The sequence below is a fragment of the Dama dama genome, chromosome 9 (genome assembly GCF_033118175.1).
Source record: "Dama dama isolate Ldn47 chromosome 9, ASM3311817v1, whole genome shotgun sequence".
NCBI classification, from domain to species: Eukaryota; Metazoa; Chordata; class Mammalia; order Artiodactyla; family Cervidae; genus Dama; species Dama dama.
This window is the reverse complement of record NC_083689.1, coordinates 21,938,381-21,953,749: the sequence shown is the minus strand read 5'-3', so window position 1 is coordinate 21,953,749 and position 15,369 is coordinate 21,938,381. Positions and strand designations below refer to the sequence as shown.

General features: G+C 53.9%; 1 protein-coding gene across 5 annotated transcripts in view; it reads right to left on the bottom strand.

Moving 5' to 3' along the window:
* Positions 1-15,341, bottom strand: part of RANBP3 (RAN binding protein 3) — a 51,182-nt gene extending 35,841 nt beyond the window's left edge. For all 5 annotated transcript variants that reach the window (XM_061150580.1, XM_061150581.1, XM_061150582.1 and 2 more), the window contains exon 1: positions 15,190-15,341. In XM_061150580.1, the coding sequence (XP_061006563.1) occupies positions 15,190-15,211 (22 nt within the window). In that variant the 5' untranslated portion in view covers positions 15,212-15,341. The remainder of the gene's footprint in view (positions 1-15,189) is intronic.
* Positions 15,342-15,369: the final 28 nt, after the last annotated feature.

The following is a 15,369-nucleotide window of genomic DNA, read 5'->3' as shown; positions in this document are numbered from 1 at the left end:
AATTCCAGAAAACATCTACTTCTGCTTCACTGACTATGCTAAAGCTTTTGTGCAGATCATAATAAACTGTAGAAAATTCTTAAAGACATGGGAATACCAGACCACTCTACCTGTCTCCTGACAAAACCTGTATGCAGGTCAAGAAGCAGCAGTTAGAACCAGACATGGAACAACGGACTAGTTCAAAATTGGGAAAAGAGTACATCAAGTCTGTATATTGTCACCCTGCTTATCTAACTTATATGCAGAGTACATCATACAAAATGCCGGGCTGGATGAATCACAAGCTGGAATAAAGACCAGGAGAAATACCAACAACGTCACATATGCAGATGATACCAATCTAATGACAGAAAGTGAAGAGGAACCAAAGAGACTCTTGATGAGGATGAAGAGGAGAGTGAAAAAGCTGGCTTAAAACTCAACATTGGACTGCAAGGAGATCCAACCAGTCCATCCTAAAGATCAGTCCTGGGTGTTCATTGGAAGGATTGATGTTGAAGCTCAATCTCCAATACTTTGGCCACCTGATGCGAAGAGCTGACTCATTGGAAAAGACCCTGATGCTGGGAAAGATTGAGGGCAGGAGGAGAAGGGGACGACAGAGGATGAGATGGTTGGATGGCATCACTGACTCGATGGACGTAGGTTTGAGTAGACTCCAGGAGTTGGTGATGGACAGGGAGGCCTGGCGTGCTGCAGTTCCTGGGGTCGCAAAGAGTCGGACACAACTGAGCGACTGAACTGAACTGAAAACTCAACATTCAAAACACTAAGATCATGGCATCCGGTCCCATCACTTCATGGCAAATAGAAGGGGAAAAAGTGGAAGCAGTGACAGATTTTATTTTCCTGGGCTCCAAAATCACTTTGGACAGTGACTGCAGCCATGAAATTTTAAAAGACACTTGCTCCTTGGAAGGAAAGCTATGACAAACCTAGAGAGCATAACAAAAAGCAGAGACATCACTGGGCCGTGACAAAGGTCTGTCTAGTCAAAGCTATGGTTTTTCCAGTGGTCATGTATGGATGTGAGCGTTGGAACATAAGGAAGGCTGAGCACCGAAGAACTGATGCTTTCGAACTGTGATGCTGGAGAAGAGTCTTGAGAGTCCCTTGGACTGCAAGGAGGTCAAACCAGTCATTCCTAAAGGAAATCAGTCCGGAATATTCATTGGAGAAACTGATACTGAAGCACCAATATTTTGACCACCTGATGCGAAGAGCCGACTCATTGGAAAAGACCCTGATGCTGGGAAAGACTGAAGGCAAAAGAAGGGGGCAGCAGAGGATGAGATGGTTAGATAGCATCCCTGACTAAGTGTACACGAGTTTGAACAAACTCCAGGAGATGGTGAAGAACAGGGAAGCCTGGCGTGTTGCAGTCCAGATACGACATAGCAACTGAACAACAATGTGGACAGGGGCAACGAGGCTTCCAGGAAGTGCCTGAAAACCCAGCCCAGTTCTCCTTTCACGAGTGAAAACCACCTCCAGAGATTTGTAGAGATCAAGGCCACCACAAAGACCTAAAACATTAAAAGGTTAATCAGATGCATGCTATTTAATGCAGATTCTATCCACCAGGCGTTTTAAACGTTGCCCAAAGCTATCTGACCAGGGAACCCTTTGCAAGAAAACCTGTGACGAGGCCTGAGAACGGTGGGTAACTGCAGTCAACACTGCTGTGTGAAGTAGGGTGGGACTCGGAACCCCAAGTCACCTGGAAGAATGGCCCTCCTCTGGGCAGAGTCAGCACCACTATCAGGGATGCACTGGGGGGTGCCCGCCTCACCTCGGCTTTCCAAGGTGCCGATGCCAAGTCCAAGGTGGCTGCTCTTGGTCTGAATCCCTCCTCCAATGTCCCCCACACAGCCCTCCTCAGCTCCAGGGCCCCAGGGGGCTACCCCAGCCCAACTGTGATCCCAGCTCCCAGCCAGGGAAAGCCCTTACCCCTGCTTCGATCCCCCACACAAACAGCATGGCGGGTGGTGGGCACGGACCTGGAGAGAGGCTGAGAGAAGCCCACAACACGGGCTCTCCACCTAACTTGACCCCCAAAGACTGGGTTTGGGCTCTGGATCTGGCCTCTGCAGTCCCGGTGACGAGCAGAGACAGGTGAGCCCAGGTGTGGAAAAGTCGCAGATCTCCGCTCTGCCCCCTCCTCTGCCAGATGTCGGGGACCCTCTCTGCTCCCCGAGGCACTGTGGGAGGCTATGACTGCTGGGACGCTCCGCCTGCCCAGCCGAGCCTGGCCCCACTCCTCCAGCTGCACCTCTCAGTACGTTCAGAGATTCAATCATGAGAGTCACTCGGCAGCTACGAGTTCAGTGATTCCACACATCCAGTGCCCACCATGTGCCAGGCATCAAGCCGGCTTCTAGGGTGTGGTGGTGACACGGAAAGACACGTCCCCTGCCTGCCAGGAGCTGACTTCAGACTCAGTTGAACATTACAACACAGAGGAAGCACACAGCGCAGGGCTGGGGCACCCAACCCGCCGAGGCTGCAGAGGAGCAGCCCATCAGGAAAGGCTTTCGGAGGAAGCGCCTTTAAGCAGAAGGCAGAGCAGCACTTGGGCAGGCAGCCAGGAGCAGGGAGGATTGAGGCAGCAGTGGAGGAACTCAAGGAAGGTCAGGGTGGGAAACGCCCCAGCCCAGGGTGAGAGGCGTGGGGTGCAACCCCCCACGACTGCACGGCCCAGGGGAGACGCTCCTGGAAAGTAAGCACCGATCACACTTAGGCAGGTAGTTCCTTTCTTGAGCAAAGGAACTAAGATGGCTGTGAAAAAGTCAGGGGGTCCCTGAGGTGCAGGCCGCCTCTGGACCCAAGGGGCCACAAACCATCCTCTCAGCTGGGAGTGGAGGTCTCTGGGAAAGAAAGGGGTCACCGAGGAGCCAGGTCCTTCTCCTAAAGCACAAACTACTGACCCAGGGCCCGGGTTGGGGGAAGTCCTTGGATGGCTGGGTGCCTATGTGGGAAGTTGTAAAGCCCCACCCTGAAGGCACCTCTGTTATCTGTGTGACATCTCTGTCAGGAAGAGGGCTTGTAAACTGTCTCCTAAAAGAGGAGGTGAGGAGGGTCAGAAAGAAGAGGCGAGTTTTACAAAGCTCATGCTTGACAGAATTAAAACCGTGGGCTTTCTGACACCACTGCTACAGGCAAGGCAGGGGACAGGGAGGGTTCACTGGGATCTTTTCTGCCCAGAGGTTGACTGGTGGCAAAATCCTTAAAACAAAATGACTTGTGCATCTATTTCGGACGCAGCAGGAAATGGGGATGGACCAGGTACAGACCTGAAGCGAGGCTAAGGTGGAGGAGTCCCGAGGGAAAGGGTGGGTGGCGGCAGCTGCCCAGATGCAAGGAGCTGGCCTGGACCCCAGCAGCAGCCCCGTGGGAGAAGGGTGTGTGTCCCAACCCTCCAGGGTCTTGGGAATCCCATCTTTAAACGCCTCCCAGCCTCTGCCATGTAGTCCCAGCAAGAACACTCCCAGACGGGGTGTCCAGACCCTCGGATGGTCTCACCCATGGCCAGTGGTCACTGACTGTGGGCACTGATGACCAGGCAGGTGCTCAGCGCTTTGCCTGCAACAGTCTCCTGAATCTTCACAACCACCTGAAAGGCCAGGTCCTTAGTTTACAAAACAGGAAACGGAGACTCAGAGAGGCCAAGGACTTGTCCAAGGTGGGGCTGCGCCTCCAACCCAGGCAGGCCTGACGCTGGCCCCTGACTTCCACTGCCATCCACGCACCGCAGGGGCAAATGGGAGAAGTCACTACCCTAGTCTGCCTCCTCCCATCTCTCCCGCTTAGAGGGCCTCGAAGCTGAGACACTGAGACTTTTCTTTTGAGAAGAAACATCAGGAATAAAGCAGCTACAGCAAACATTCTAGACAGACATCTCTGGAAGAGTCCCAAAGAATCTAGCGGGTGAGCGGTGGGCTTTCACCAAGTCATGAGACCATCTGCTTCGGATGAGCAAGCATGCAGTTAAGTCAAGGGCAGATCCTTATGGTTCTCAAAGAAAAAAATGAAGACCCATCCTGAGGTGCACGCTCCACGGAGAGGCAAGCTACGCTGTCTTCATCTGTCAAACGTGTAACCGTGGGATGCTCTGTGTAACACTTCCACCGTCTGAGCTGGAAACACACACACAGAATCACCCCCGCACGCAGGCTTTCCTTCTTCACTGTGCTGGGCAGGGAGGTGTGTACACAGAAACCACGGGCAGGCCGGCTCCACGACAAGCTCTGGCACCCCCCCGTGGCTGCTTGACTGCCTGCGTCTGAGGATGTCTGCTAAACTAAACAGAAGAAACTGTGTAGACCCAGGAGAACACACTGGACTACCTTGGCCTGTTCTGTTTATCCCCCTGCTAAAATGATGTCTCCAACACCTGCCAGGAAACAGCTCCCATCTGGAAAGCCACTTACAATTCTTGACCAAAATGTCAGTAAGGTACTTGTGCGAAATGAGCTTTAATCCTGGGCTGATGTGGCTTAATCTTCTTATCTGTGCAAAAAATATGGAAAGCATCTTGCCAACACAAACAACAGTCTGTTAATACGTGGTAACCGCTTTAATCCCCCAACACTTACTATCTCAACCCTTCGAGCCATTTCTTTTCTCAGGAATTATTATAAACAGTTCGGTGCAGCAACATAAAGGTGAATTTGTCACCAATGTGTCAACACTGTCCACCAGCTAATTCTCCAGTGAAGAATGGAACTGATCTCCATCATGCTGTTGCTAGGCGACGCCTCTGATCTCATGCGCCGCAGACTCCGCGGCCCCACGGCCCAGCCGCTGCGGGGTGTGGGCCCCTTCGTTCCTTTTTTGGTGCTCGAATGTGTTTTGTCTCAGGCAGCTCTCAACTGGTCTCACAGAGACCACAGGAGCACATGGTTGAGAGATGACGCTTCTACCCCTTCTTTCTGGAATGCTCCTCCTCACACGGTTACCTTCACATACTGAAACCAAACCACTCTTCAGGGCTCCAACCTCATCCTGACAACAGCGGGGATGACAAGTGGCTCATATTTGTTCAGTGGCCCTTCCTGGACCCTGGCACTTCACACACTCCATCTCATTCAATGCCATCACAGCCCCATGGCAGAGAAATCATTTATCATCTCTGATGTGCAAATCACGAAGCCAGACTGGGAGGCCTTGGAGAGATGGGTGCCCTAAGTGATGATGGGTCCCAACAGCGGGGGTGGGACCAGAACCCTAAGCCTGAGTTCCGAGTTGGCTGCCTCACATCCCTCACAACCTCTCCGGCCAAGCTACATCTGCCTTCTTCCCTTCTAGAACTATCAGCCCGGCAGACCCCTGCGACCTTCCCATCCCTGCCCCATCCACTCGGACTACAAGATGCTGGGGCACACGCTGCACTGTGCATACCCCTGGGCCTTAGATCTCAGAAGAACCCCATTCGCCGATTACTAAATGAAAGCCAGCAACCTCTCCTACAACAACCAAGAAACCAGGAGCCAGCTTCGGCAGCAGTTCTCTGTTCTGCCACTAGATGGCGTGACAAGAGCACGGCCGAGCTGAGACTGGGGGGTGGAGGGGGCAGTTCCCAAGGGCAATCCCAGGACTACAGGCCCTCTGCGGAGGCTGCAGACCAGCCAAGGAAACCTGGGAGCGCGGGTACTGGGCTCTGTGTGCTTCCGGCGGGCCTCCACCACCCGGGGCTGGGGTCCCCAGCAGGTGAACTCTCTCCACACGTGCCAGCGTCTGTCAGCGCAGATGGGACCCCCACCCCCACCCCCACCCCGTCGGTTCAGAAGGACTGGACCCAACGACACACATCCAGAGCTCGGGAAGCGGCTGGCATCATTATCTTACTCTAATTACACACAGGACACTGCAGATACACGGACGCCATCCCAAAGCGTGGGTCCTGGACTCAACACCAGTCGCCAGTCCCTTTGCAAGGGCCGCCTGGACACAGGGACACCTCACCACACACGCTCCATCTCTCATAATCCCCTGAACCCTTCTGAGGCCAAGAGAATCACCGAGATGATTGGCCCGTCCACCGGCCAAGCCCTGCTCGCGGCAGTACGACTTTCTGAGCATCCACAAGGGGCCAGGGGCCAGAGACAGGATGAAAGGTGGATGAGGCCACAGCCCTCTTCTAGTGGGAAGAGGAAGGAAAAACAAGAAGCAGAGGCGTGCAGGGGTCAAAAGGAGGCACTGGAATAAGAAGGATGCTAAAGCAGGACAGTGGGCAGAAGGGGCCTCGGGTGGGTGAGGGCTCTTGAGGGGAAGGAGCGAGCCAGGTGAAGGCAGAGCCCAGCTGGCGGGGCAGCCCTCAGCACAAATGACCTAAGGGCAGGAAGAACCCTGAGGCCCAGGTGAGCCAAGCGTTCCTGAGGGGAGGGTGGAGGTGGGAGTGGGGAGGGAGGGGGTGTGGGGTGGAGTCAGTGGAGGTGTGGCGTTCACATCCCACCCCACCCTGGCAGGGGTCCTCAGGCAGTCTTTCCCACCTTGGTGCGCTGGGATGTTTTTAATAAGGTCACCCCGGGGGTGGTGAGGAGAAGAGATCTCCGGTGGATGGCAGTCTGACTGTTCTGGGGACAGAGCCTCCAGTATCTGAGCTGGGGGAGGGCTGAGACAACCGTGTGAGGCTGTGGAAGCATGGTCCGCTCGCTCAGTGGCCCACACGACCCTCACTCTGACAACAAGACTCCGTGAATAGGGGTCCCCTCCACGTGGCACTGATGATGAGTGACCCAGGCCCTGGATCCTCAGATTCCCAGTGGCCACTCAATGCTGCAAAACATTCTTTCTCCTCTGAGCAGAGGGGGGGGTCTCTTTTCTAACTCCTGCCATGGTAGAAGCCACACTCTCTGGAACTGTTTTCCCCAAGCCTGCTCTGCTGTGACAGACACAACACAGGCATACATTCTGGGCGAATTCCTGAAATCCTGTGTGGCCAGCCTGGGCGGGCGGGGGGGGGGGGGGGGGGGGTTGTTTAATTTAGCAAAGGCATTTAAAATATGATGCAAAAGCGAGGCCTGCCTCCTGAACAGGGTGTGGAGAAACCACTCTCTCTGTCAGAACAGGTGCCCGGGGAGTCAGAATGACCCACTGGGAAGCATGAGCTGGGCTCTGAGACTCAGTGGCTGGAGGTGGGCACACTGGGACAGGCCGACTTCCTGCAGACCCGGCCCTGGGCTTCAGCCCCTGTGCAAGGGGATTGCTCAGACACAGAGCATCTTGGAAGGCCCTCACTGTGAACTTGGAACAGTTCTGAAGGTCATGGAAAATACTGTTCCCCCTTACCTGGGACGTGAAGTCCATCACATCATGATGCCAACAGCCGCCAAGAGGCCATATGGGAAAAAAAAGGTCGGCAGGGTGAGCCCTAAGCTCCAGCTGGCTAACAGCTTACTCCTGGACAGTTCTATTTGCCCCCCTCCCTCCCACTGGGCGATGTCTGAACATTGTTGGTTACCACGAGGGCAGGAGCTGCTAGCGGCATTTGGTAGATGGAGATCATGGTGCTGACCAGCATCCCACTGTGCACAGGCTGACCCCCCAAGCCCAGAGAATGAGCCCACCCTCACATCAACTGTGCAGAGGCTGAGAAGCCACAAATTGATTATGTACAAGGAGGCCGGGTCAGATCCCTGACTCACGTTGTACACCAAAGTAAATTCTCAGTGGGTCAGACGGCACAAATCAGGGTGACGCCCCGGCTTCTGTGAATAACCTCCTCTCCCTCCCCACTCAGGCTGTGTACTTAAATGTGTGCAGCATCTCAGGACTTCAGTAGAGATGACTATGCCACACAGTCGTGTGTGTGCGTGGGTGGGTGGGGGAAGGCCAACAGAATCTCCTAACCCAGGGGTACTCACACGGCGGTGATTTTGCTCCCAAGGGGACATCTGACAATGTCCGGAGACATGCGGGCAGAGACCAGAGACACTGCCAAACGCCCCATGAGACACAGTGCAGCGGGGGGCAGCTCCCACCAGCACCAATGAAACCTGGCTACGACCTGAAAGGCGCCTTCTCCCTAAGATCCCATCAGGAGACCAACAGGTAGCAGGACCTGACACGGCTCCCCATGCGCCAGTGGGCCAATCACCTGCCATGTGTCCCCTTCACAACAGTCCTCAGACTCGAGAGCACCGACCCTGCTTCACAGACGCAGGAACTGAGGTCAAACAAAGTGCCCAAGGTCCTGGGCAAGTAAGTGACAGAGATGAGACACAAACCTAGGGCACCTCCAACTATGCCACAAGCTATCAGCTAGAGGCTGCCTGTCAGCGCCAGTCTAAGATTCCTGCGAGGCTCGAGAAGGGGGAAACTCACAGGGACCCCGTACAGGCCCCACTCAGGCCCTTCACACTGGGGTTCACTGGCACAAGCCAGTGTTTCTCAGACTTTTTGGCCTTGGGACCCCTTTCCACACTTGTAAGTTAATGAGGATGCCCAAGAACTTTGGTAAATGTGAGCTACAGCTATTGATATGCACTACGTTAGAAACTGGAGAAGGAAATGGCAACCCATGCCAGGATTCTTGCCTGGACAGAGGAGCCTGGTGGGCTACAGTCCATGGGGTCACAAAGAGTTGGACACAACTGAGTGACTAAACGATAGGAACATGTTAGAAACTGAACTAAGCAACATCAGAAATTAGGTAACTTTCGTAAGATAATAATAGTGAAGGTATATCTACATAATACACTTTTATAAATAACTTTTTGAAACAAAAACACTAAGGAGAAGAAGGACATTATTTTATATTTGGACCCATGTTTTAACATCTGGCTTAACAGGAGACAGCCAGGCTTTCTTATCTGCTTTTGCAGCCCATCTGTTGCACTATACAACCTCTGGGAAAAAACTCCACCATCCATTCACAAGAGGAGTGTGAAAAGGGCAAGTGATGCCTTTGTATTGTTATGAAAACAGTTTTGAACTCTCAGTCCCCTTGAAAAGGTTGAAAAGTCCCCTTGAGAAACAGACTCCCAGGGCCCCTGGACTGTCTTGGAGAAATGCTGCTCTGAGCGCTAGCATTCTGAGCCCACAGAATCCTGAATTAAAGATGGACCGCCAGGAACCATCTGCTGAGGGTCTCTGCCACGGAGCACCCAGTGCTCTGATCACATCCGAGAGGTGCTAGATCCACTGGCCGGCCGAGGTCAGGCAGGCACGGGGAGGGGGGAGCGGGCAGGGTCCCAGCTGGCTGAGGGGGGATGCCTGTGGTGACTGGGAAAGCACAACCTGTCTCAAGGCGGTGGCTGTGCCTCAGTCCTGGCACATCACTGCCGAGCAGGAACGGCAGCTGAGGCTGGTGCTATTTTCCAAGAGAGATCAGAAATCTGGATTGTTCTTTCCCCTGAGGCCTTAGAATCCTTTATCTGCTCCTAACTAACAGCAAACAAAGACAAACCCAACAGACAGAATTATATACTGTTTGCTCCGAAGTGAGGTCGCAACTCCTGCCTGTGGTTTTTGACTCTGGCTCTGTGTTGTAGAAAACCGGTGGGGTCCTAGACATCGCGGGCCTCCTGCAACCATCTCTGACAGTGCAGCCAAGCATTGGTTTTCATTTTCCTCCACAACCCCCTTATAGTAAGCGTGAAGTGCAGTCGGGGTTAGGATTCACAGCGAGGGCCACACAGCTGCACCAGGTGCCAAGACAACCCAGGATGAGGCAGAGTGTGGACACCCGGGGGCCTCACCTGCTCTGAGGCCCCGAGGTGTCCAGCTTCCTACCAAGGAGCGCACAGCCACGCCAGACAGGGATCACAGGAAGGTGGCAAAAACAAACCTCCAAACAGACCAGAGAATCCCTGCTGCTTGTTGCCGGGCGCCACCACCAGATCCTGAAGGGACAGCCATGCAAAGCCAGCTGCCTCCTGATCACTTCAAAGTACCATGGAGAGCTACCTGCCAGGGGCTCGGCGAGCTGAGTAGCAGCTACCTCTGCCCGCTGCCTTTGCCAGGCAGTTCCCATTACACGAGAAAGAGGCCCTGTTCAAGTCCCCCAGATGCATCCTACTGGCCCCCATCTCCCACTTTACTCCAGCCCATTCTCTGTCTCTGAACTCAGGTGGGAATTCGACTGGTATCTAAAACACCCTCTTCGCCAGGCCCAAACACCGCCCCCCTCCCAACACCACTCAAAGCTCTGCCCTTACTTCCGGTCACCTCTCTCTCCCCAGATGCTTCAGCGTGTAAGCACACAGCAGAGCCCGACCTGTCCTATACCCAGAGATGCTCTTGGGAAATGGTGGCACAGTGCGAAAGAATCTGTCTGTCGATACAGGAGATTTGGTTTTGATCCCTAGGTTAGGAAGATACCCTAGAGGAGGAAATGGCAACACACTCCAGTATTCCTGCCTGGGAAAATCCCATGGACAGAGGAGCCTGGCGGGCTACAGTCGATGGGGTTGTAAAGAGTTGGACACAACTTAGTGACTAAACAACCACAGTGGGACTGCTGGGTGAGTCCATTTTCCAGTAACTGAGAGGCAGGCTGAAGATACGGTGGAAAAATTTTAAACTTGCAAAACGACAAGCATGTTTTGTCTGCACACAGGATCTCAGGCAAAACTTAAAATTTTCTTCCAAGTATACAAAGGCATGGCACCCTCAGCGCTAACTGCCTCAGGTGAGAGGCACGGGAGAGTTCAATGTACATTCTGCAGGGCAAACCTCAGGGTTAATGTTTATTGTTTAAGTTCATAAAACTCTGAAAAATGGCTTCTCACTTATCCTAAGTATTAAGTTGAGGGCAGGGCAAGGGGGTGGTGAGAATTAAGTGAACAAACAACTCCAACCACTGGAGTTCTAGTGCATCAATCAACACTTGGCTGCATCTCATCCTCTCAGGGGTTAGGTTTGAAATCAACAAGGTGAGGGACTTCCCTGCAGTCCAGTGGTTAAGACTGAGCTTCCACTGTAGGGGAGATGGGTTCAATCCCTGGTCAGGGAACTAATATCCCACATGCTGCACCGCATGGCCAAAAGCCAAACAAACAAAAGGCAAAAAACAAGTCAGGTGAGCACTGAAGAAAGACAAATCACCCTTGAAAATCTCTGGACTGCTCTCTCGTCAGGCCAGCTCAGGGGTTCTCAATGGGGAGCAACTATAGGAGTCTCCCACCCCCCCAACCAGGGGACACTGAGCAATGTCTGGACATTTATGGTTGTCATGACAGCGGGAGGTGGAGACCAGGGAAACAGATCAACATCCTAAGACACCCAGAGTAGCACCACAATAGAGAATGCTCTGGCCCCAAATGCCCAGAGTGCCCAGGCTGGGAGCCCGTGGCTAGATGATCATGTGATCAGAGTCAAGACAGAACCAAAGAGGACGGACAGCCCAGCTCTGGCTGCATCCCATCCTGGGTGTGCCCCAAGGCCATCTCGTTCAGACTCGCTTCTTGCTCTTTCTGGCTTTGCCTTGAGCACTTCAGCTAAATGTGTCTATAACATAAGTCCTCCACAGTAAAAATAGCTGCCATTTCCTGACTGTTTATCACTGGGCTGAGATAGGCGCTAAATCATTCATATATATTAATTCAGCCAGGGCTCAGAGCAACCGTGTGATAGATACAATCACCATTATCCTCATTTTACAGGTGAGGAAAGTGACGCTCAAAGAGGTTAAGGAGGTGCCCAAAGTCGCTCAGAGAGGACAGGCGGAGTCAAAGCACAAGCCCAGTTTCAAGGCAAAGACTGGGGTCCACCATCACGTCACATCACAGGTCTCAGCTGAGGGTGACACACTATTTCCGAAGACACTCCTGATGGCCACGACCCCTGGGGTCGTGTGTGGGAGTGTGCTACCAGCACCGTATGTGTGGTCAGAGATGCTGCTGGGATGCTCAACATCCTACACGGCAGAGGACAGCCCCTCAACAGAGACTCATCTGGTCCAGCATGTCAAGAGGACCAAAGCTGAGAAGACTGCTTTGTGCCATCTCTCGGGTTTCTACCTCATGCCTCTGGAGGCCAGCAAGGCCTCATGGGTATAAGGTATCAAATTTTAAGGCGGGGATCTAGAATCCAAGGTCTCCTACAGCTCCAATATACTCTGCTCACCTTCTTCACCTTCACCAGAAACCAAACGCTGCCTTCACATCCTGATGCCAGTCTACCGGGCAGAATAACTCCAGAGACAAGATGGTTAACGACTTTGGGATGTGTCAACAGTGAAGTGCCGAGTAGAAGATCCCAGGACACAAGTGTACCCCCCCCACCACACACTCAAACACACTCTCTCTCTCCTAGGAAACACTCCAACGGGACTTTAAAAGTCACAGACTACGGGACTACCAGCAACGGTTGTGGGAGCGGCTGTCACCATCCCTGAAGAGATCACCATGGCAATGAGAGCCAGTAAGACTCGGAACTCGACACACGTCTGGAAATGCTTCTCTCCACACAAGCAGGGCCCTCCTCACCAGTACTGAGCTACTCAAGCTGGCGGGTCTCAACCCTTGTGGCAGAGCAGGGTCATGTGTGCTGCTCTCTGTCCCTACAGATGCCCAGGAGTAAGGACGGGTCTGCTTAGGATCCCGGTCTAGAAAGACAGAAGCCAAGAGGGCGTGTGAGCTTCAACGACAAGTGGGAAAGCACACGTGCGGGGCAGTCCCCTAAGCTTCACAATGCACAAGAAAGGAAGTCCTGGTTCACAGAGGATGAGAAACGAAACATGCTGGCGGGCTGCACAAGCCAAAACCAGAAATAGAGTCGAGGAACACATGACAACCAACTAAAGGACGGTAGAGATATGGGAGGCAGAAAAGGCCACTAGGATTTTAGTTTTTTGAGGACAGCTAGGCCAGAACTAGTGTCAGAGGCAAAGTACCAGGTGAGTGTGGCATTTACTAGGTAAAAACTTTAAATACAAAACGTTCCATTGTCTCTATTTTATACACTGATCAGTTCAGCTATGCAACTGACAGATCATGTGCCAGCACCTATGCTAGAAATGGTGTCCCTGGATAACTGGAATCCATAATTTCCCCTTTGTGCTCACAGGTACACCTCACTCGTTCATTCAACAAACATTCCCTGGATCCCTATACCCTGTGCCAGGCACTATTCTACATCGGGGTGGGGTGTGGGATCCATTAATGACAGACAGAAACCCTGCTCCTCAGGGAACTTACATTCTTGAAGAGGGGTAGTCAGACAAGTCAACCAAGCTTGCTGGTAGGTGGTAAGTGCTGTGGGGTAACAGGAACAGAGTAAAGGGGGTAGGGAATGAGGATAAAATTTACAATAGGTGGTCGGAGACCTTCTCAATAAAGCACCATGTGGGGAGGAACCTGAAGGAGGTACAGGAGCAAGCCACACCGACAACTGGAGGAAGACTGCCTCAAGCAGAGGAACCAGCAGGTCCAGAGGCTAACGGAGGGAGGATACGGAGCGCAAGACGGCCACTGAGAGAGCTGGAGTAGTTAAAACAGGGCGAGGTGGGACAGAGTGGTGGGAGGGGAGGCCAGGGAGGTCTTGGGGCGCGGGGGCCGTCTGCCTTCTGGGTTGAGAAGCTGCCAGATGGGTGAAGGCTGCAGGGAGGACCAAGAGGGGCAGCAGTGGTGGTGAGAAGCGGTCATTCTCTGGCAAGATTTTGAAGGTAGAACCGACAAAGATGTGATGCAGCATGTGAAAGTCGTCAAGAGCGACTTCAAGGTGTCTGGCCTCAGCAATTTTAAACAATGGACCTGCTATTTACTACTAGGGGAGAAAGTTGGCAGTGTGGGTGGATTTGGGGGAGAAAAATAGGGGTTTTATTTGATATGACATCCAAACGGAGGTGTTGAATATGAGCCCTGAGTTCAAGAATGTGAAGGGGCCAAACTCGCAAATATATAAGGTGTGTCCTATTGACTCTTATTTATCCAGTGCCCGTCCTGTCTTTAAATGGATCTTGTGAATGGAATGCCTCAACCCTCCACCAGCTCCTTTAACTTATCAAAGAGATGTGGTACAGATAAGAGGTGAAGTGGGGGGGTCTGAAGCTAGACCACATTGATGCACAGCCCTGCATCCTTACTAGCTGTGTGACCTGCCTTGGAGGAGTAACCTAACCATTCTAACTCCGTTTCCTCACCGACAACCAGGGCTGATGGTACCTTCCTCTGGGAACTTCTATGCGGAGTGAGGACTACTCCAGATAGCTGCCCGCCCGACTCTGAACAGTACCTGGTACTGCCCCAAATGCTCCACCAGGGTGAGCACTTAGGATTGTCATCTGTGCGGGGAAAACCTCAGGCCAGCAGGGAGCAGGGTACGAGGGGGAACCAGGGCCAGGCAGGCAGACCGCTTGCCCATAGCTGTTCACCTAGAAACAGGGAAAGCTAAAAACAAGCCTCAAAAAGTACTGAAGCTACGAGCGATCTCAACATCACAGTTGATTTCATCAGACATCGGCTGATGGCGCGCTTTCTCTGAGCTGTTCGGAACTGTAACCTTGTCAAAATCGTTCAGCTGGGATGTCAGCGCTTCGCAGAGGAGGGGATCACACAGTCTTCTCTCTCTCTGGAAGTGCAACCAAAAAAACGGCCGAAAAACAGCTAGGGCTTTCAGCTGCCCACACCCTGCGGCTGGGGCCTCAAGGAGCCAAGACGAGGCGCGACTCTCGGTCGCCACGAAGGATCCGGGGTAACTGGCGGGAATTGGGGGGCTGAGTTGAGGTGGGGGTGAAAACAAACCTGACATTCTCAATCCTCGGCGTGGGGCACCGCCACAGGATTAAGGGGTGGGCCGGCTTGGCAGCCAGGCGGGGAAAGAGGGAAGCCCGGGTCCCCGAGAACGAGGGGGCGGGGAGAAAGCGTGGCGCGCTGGGCCCGCGACCAGGCCCGGAGATCTATTTACATCCGAGGTCGAGGTGCTGCGGCCGTGCCTCCCGCCCCCTTCGGCCCCCGGCCTGGCCTGCGAGGCGGTAGGGCCTCAGGATCACGGTCCCCGCCGTCTCCCGGGCCGTCTGGCCAGACGGTGGTAGGGCCCGGGGCTGCCGGGACTAATGGGTCGGGCGGGTGAGCCCGGCCTGAGGGGATGCAATGGGGGGCGGCTGCAAGGCCCGCTGGGCCGCTCTTCCGGAGCAGACAGGCCCCACGCACCCGGAGTGCTCACCCCTCGGGCCTGTGGCCCCCGGACCTCCCGCCGCCCGTTCCCTGGCCGCCAGCTGGCCCCAGACGGCGCCTCCCCTACCTTCGTTCGCCAGGTCCGCCATTTTACTTCCTTAAGCCCTCCCACAAGGCCCCGCGCCGGCCCGGGCTCGTCTGCTTTCTGCCAGAAACTCCCGCGCGTGCGCACTTTCCAAATCGACTCCGAGCGAGGCGGGCAGCTAGCGCCTGCGCGCGGAGCCCGGCACGGAGACGCGCTCCCGAG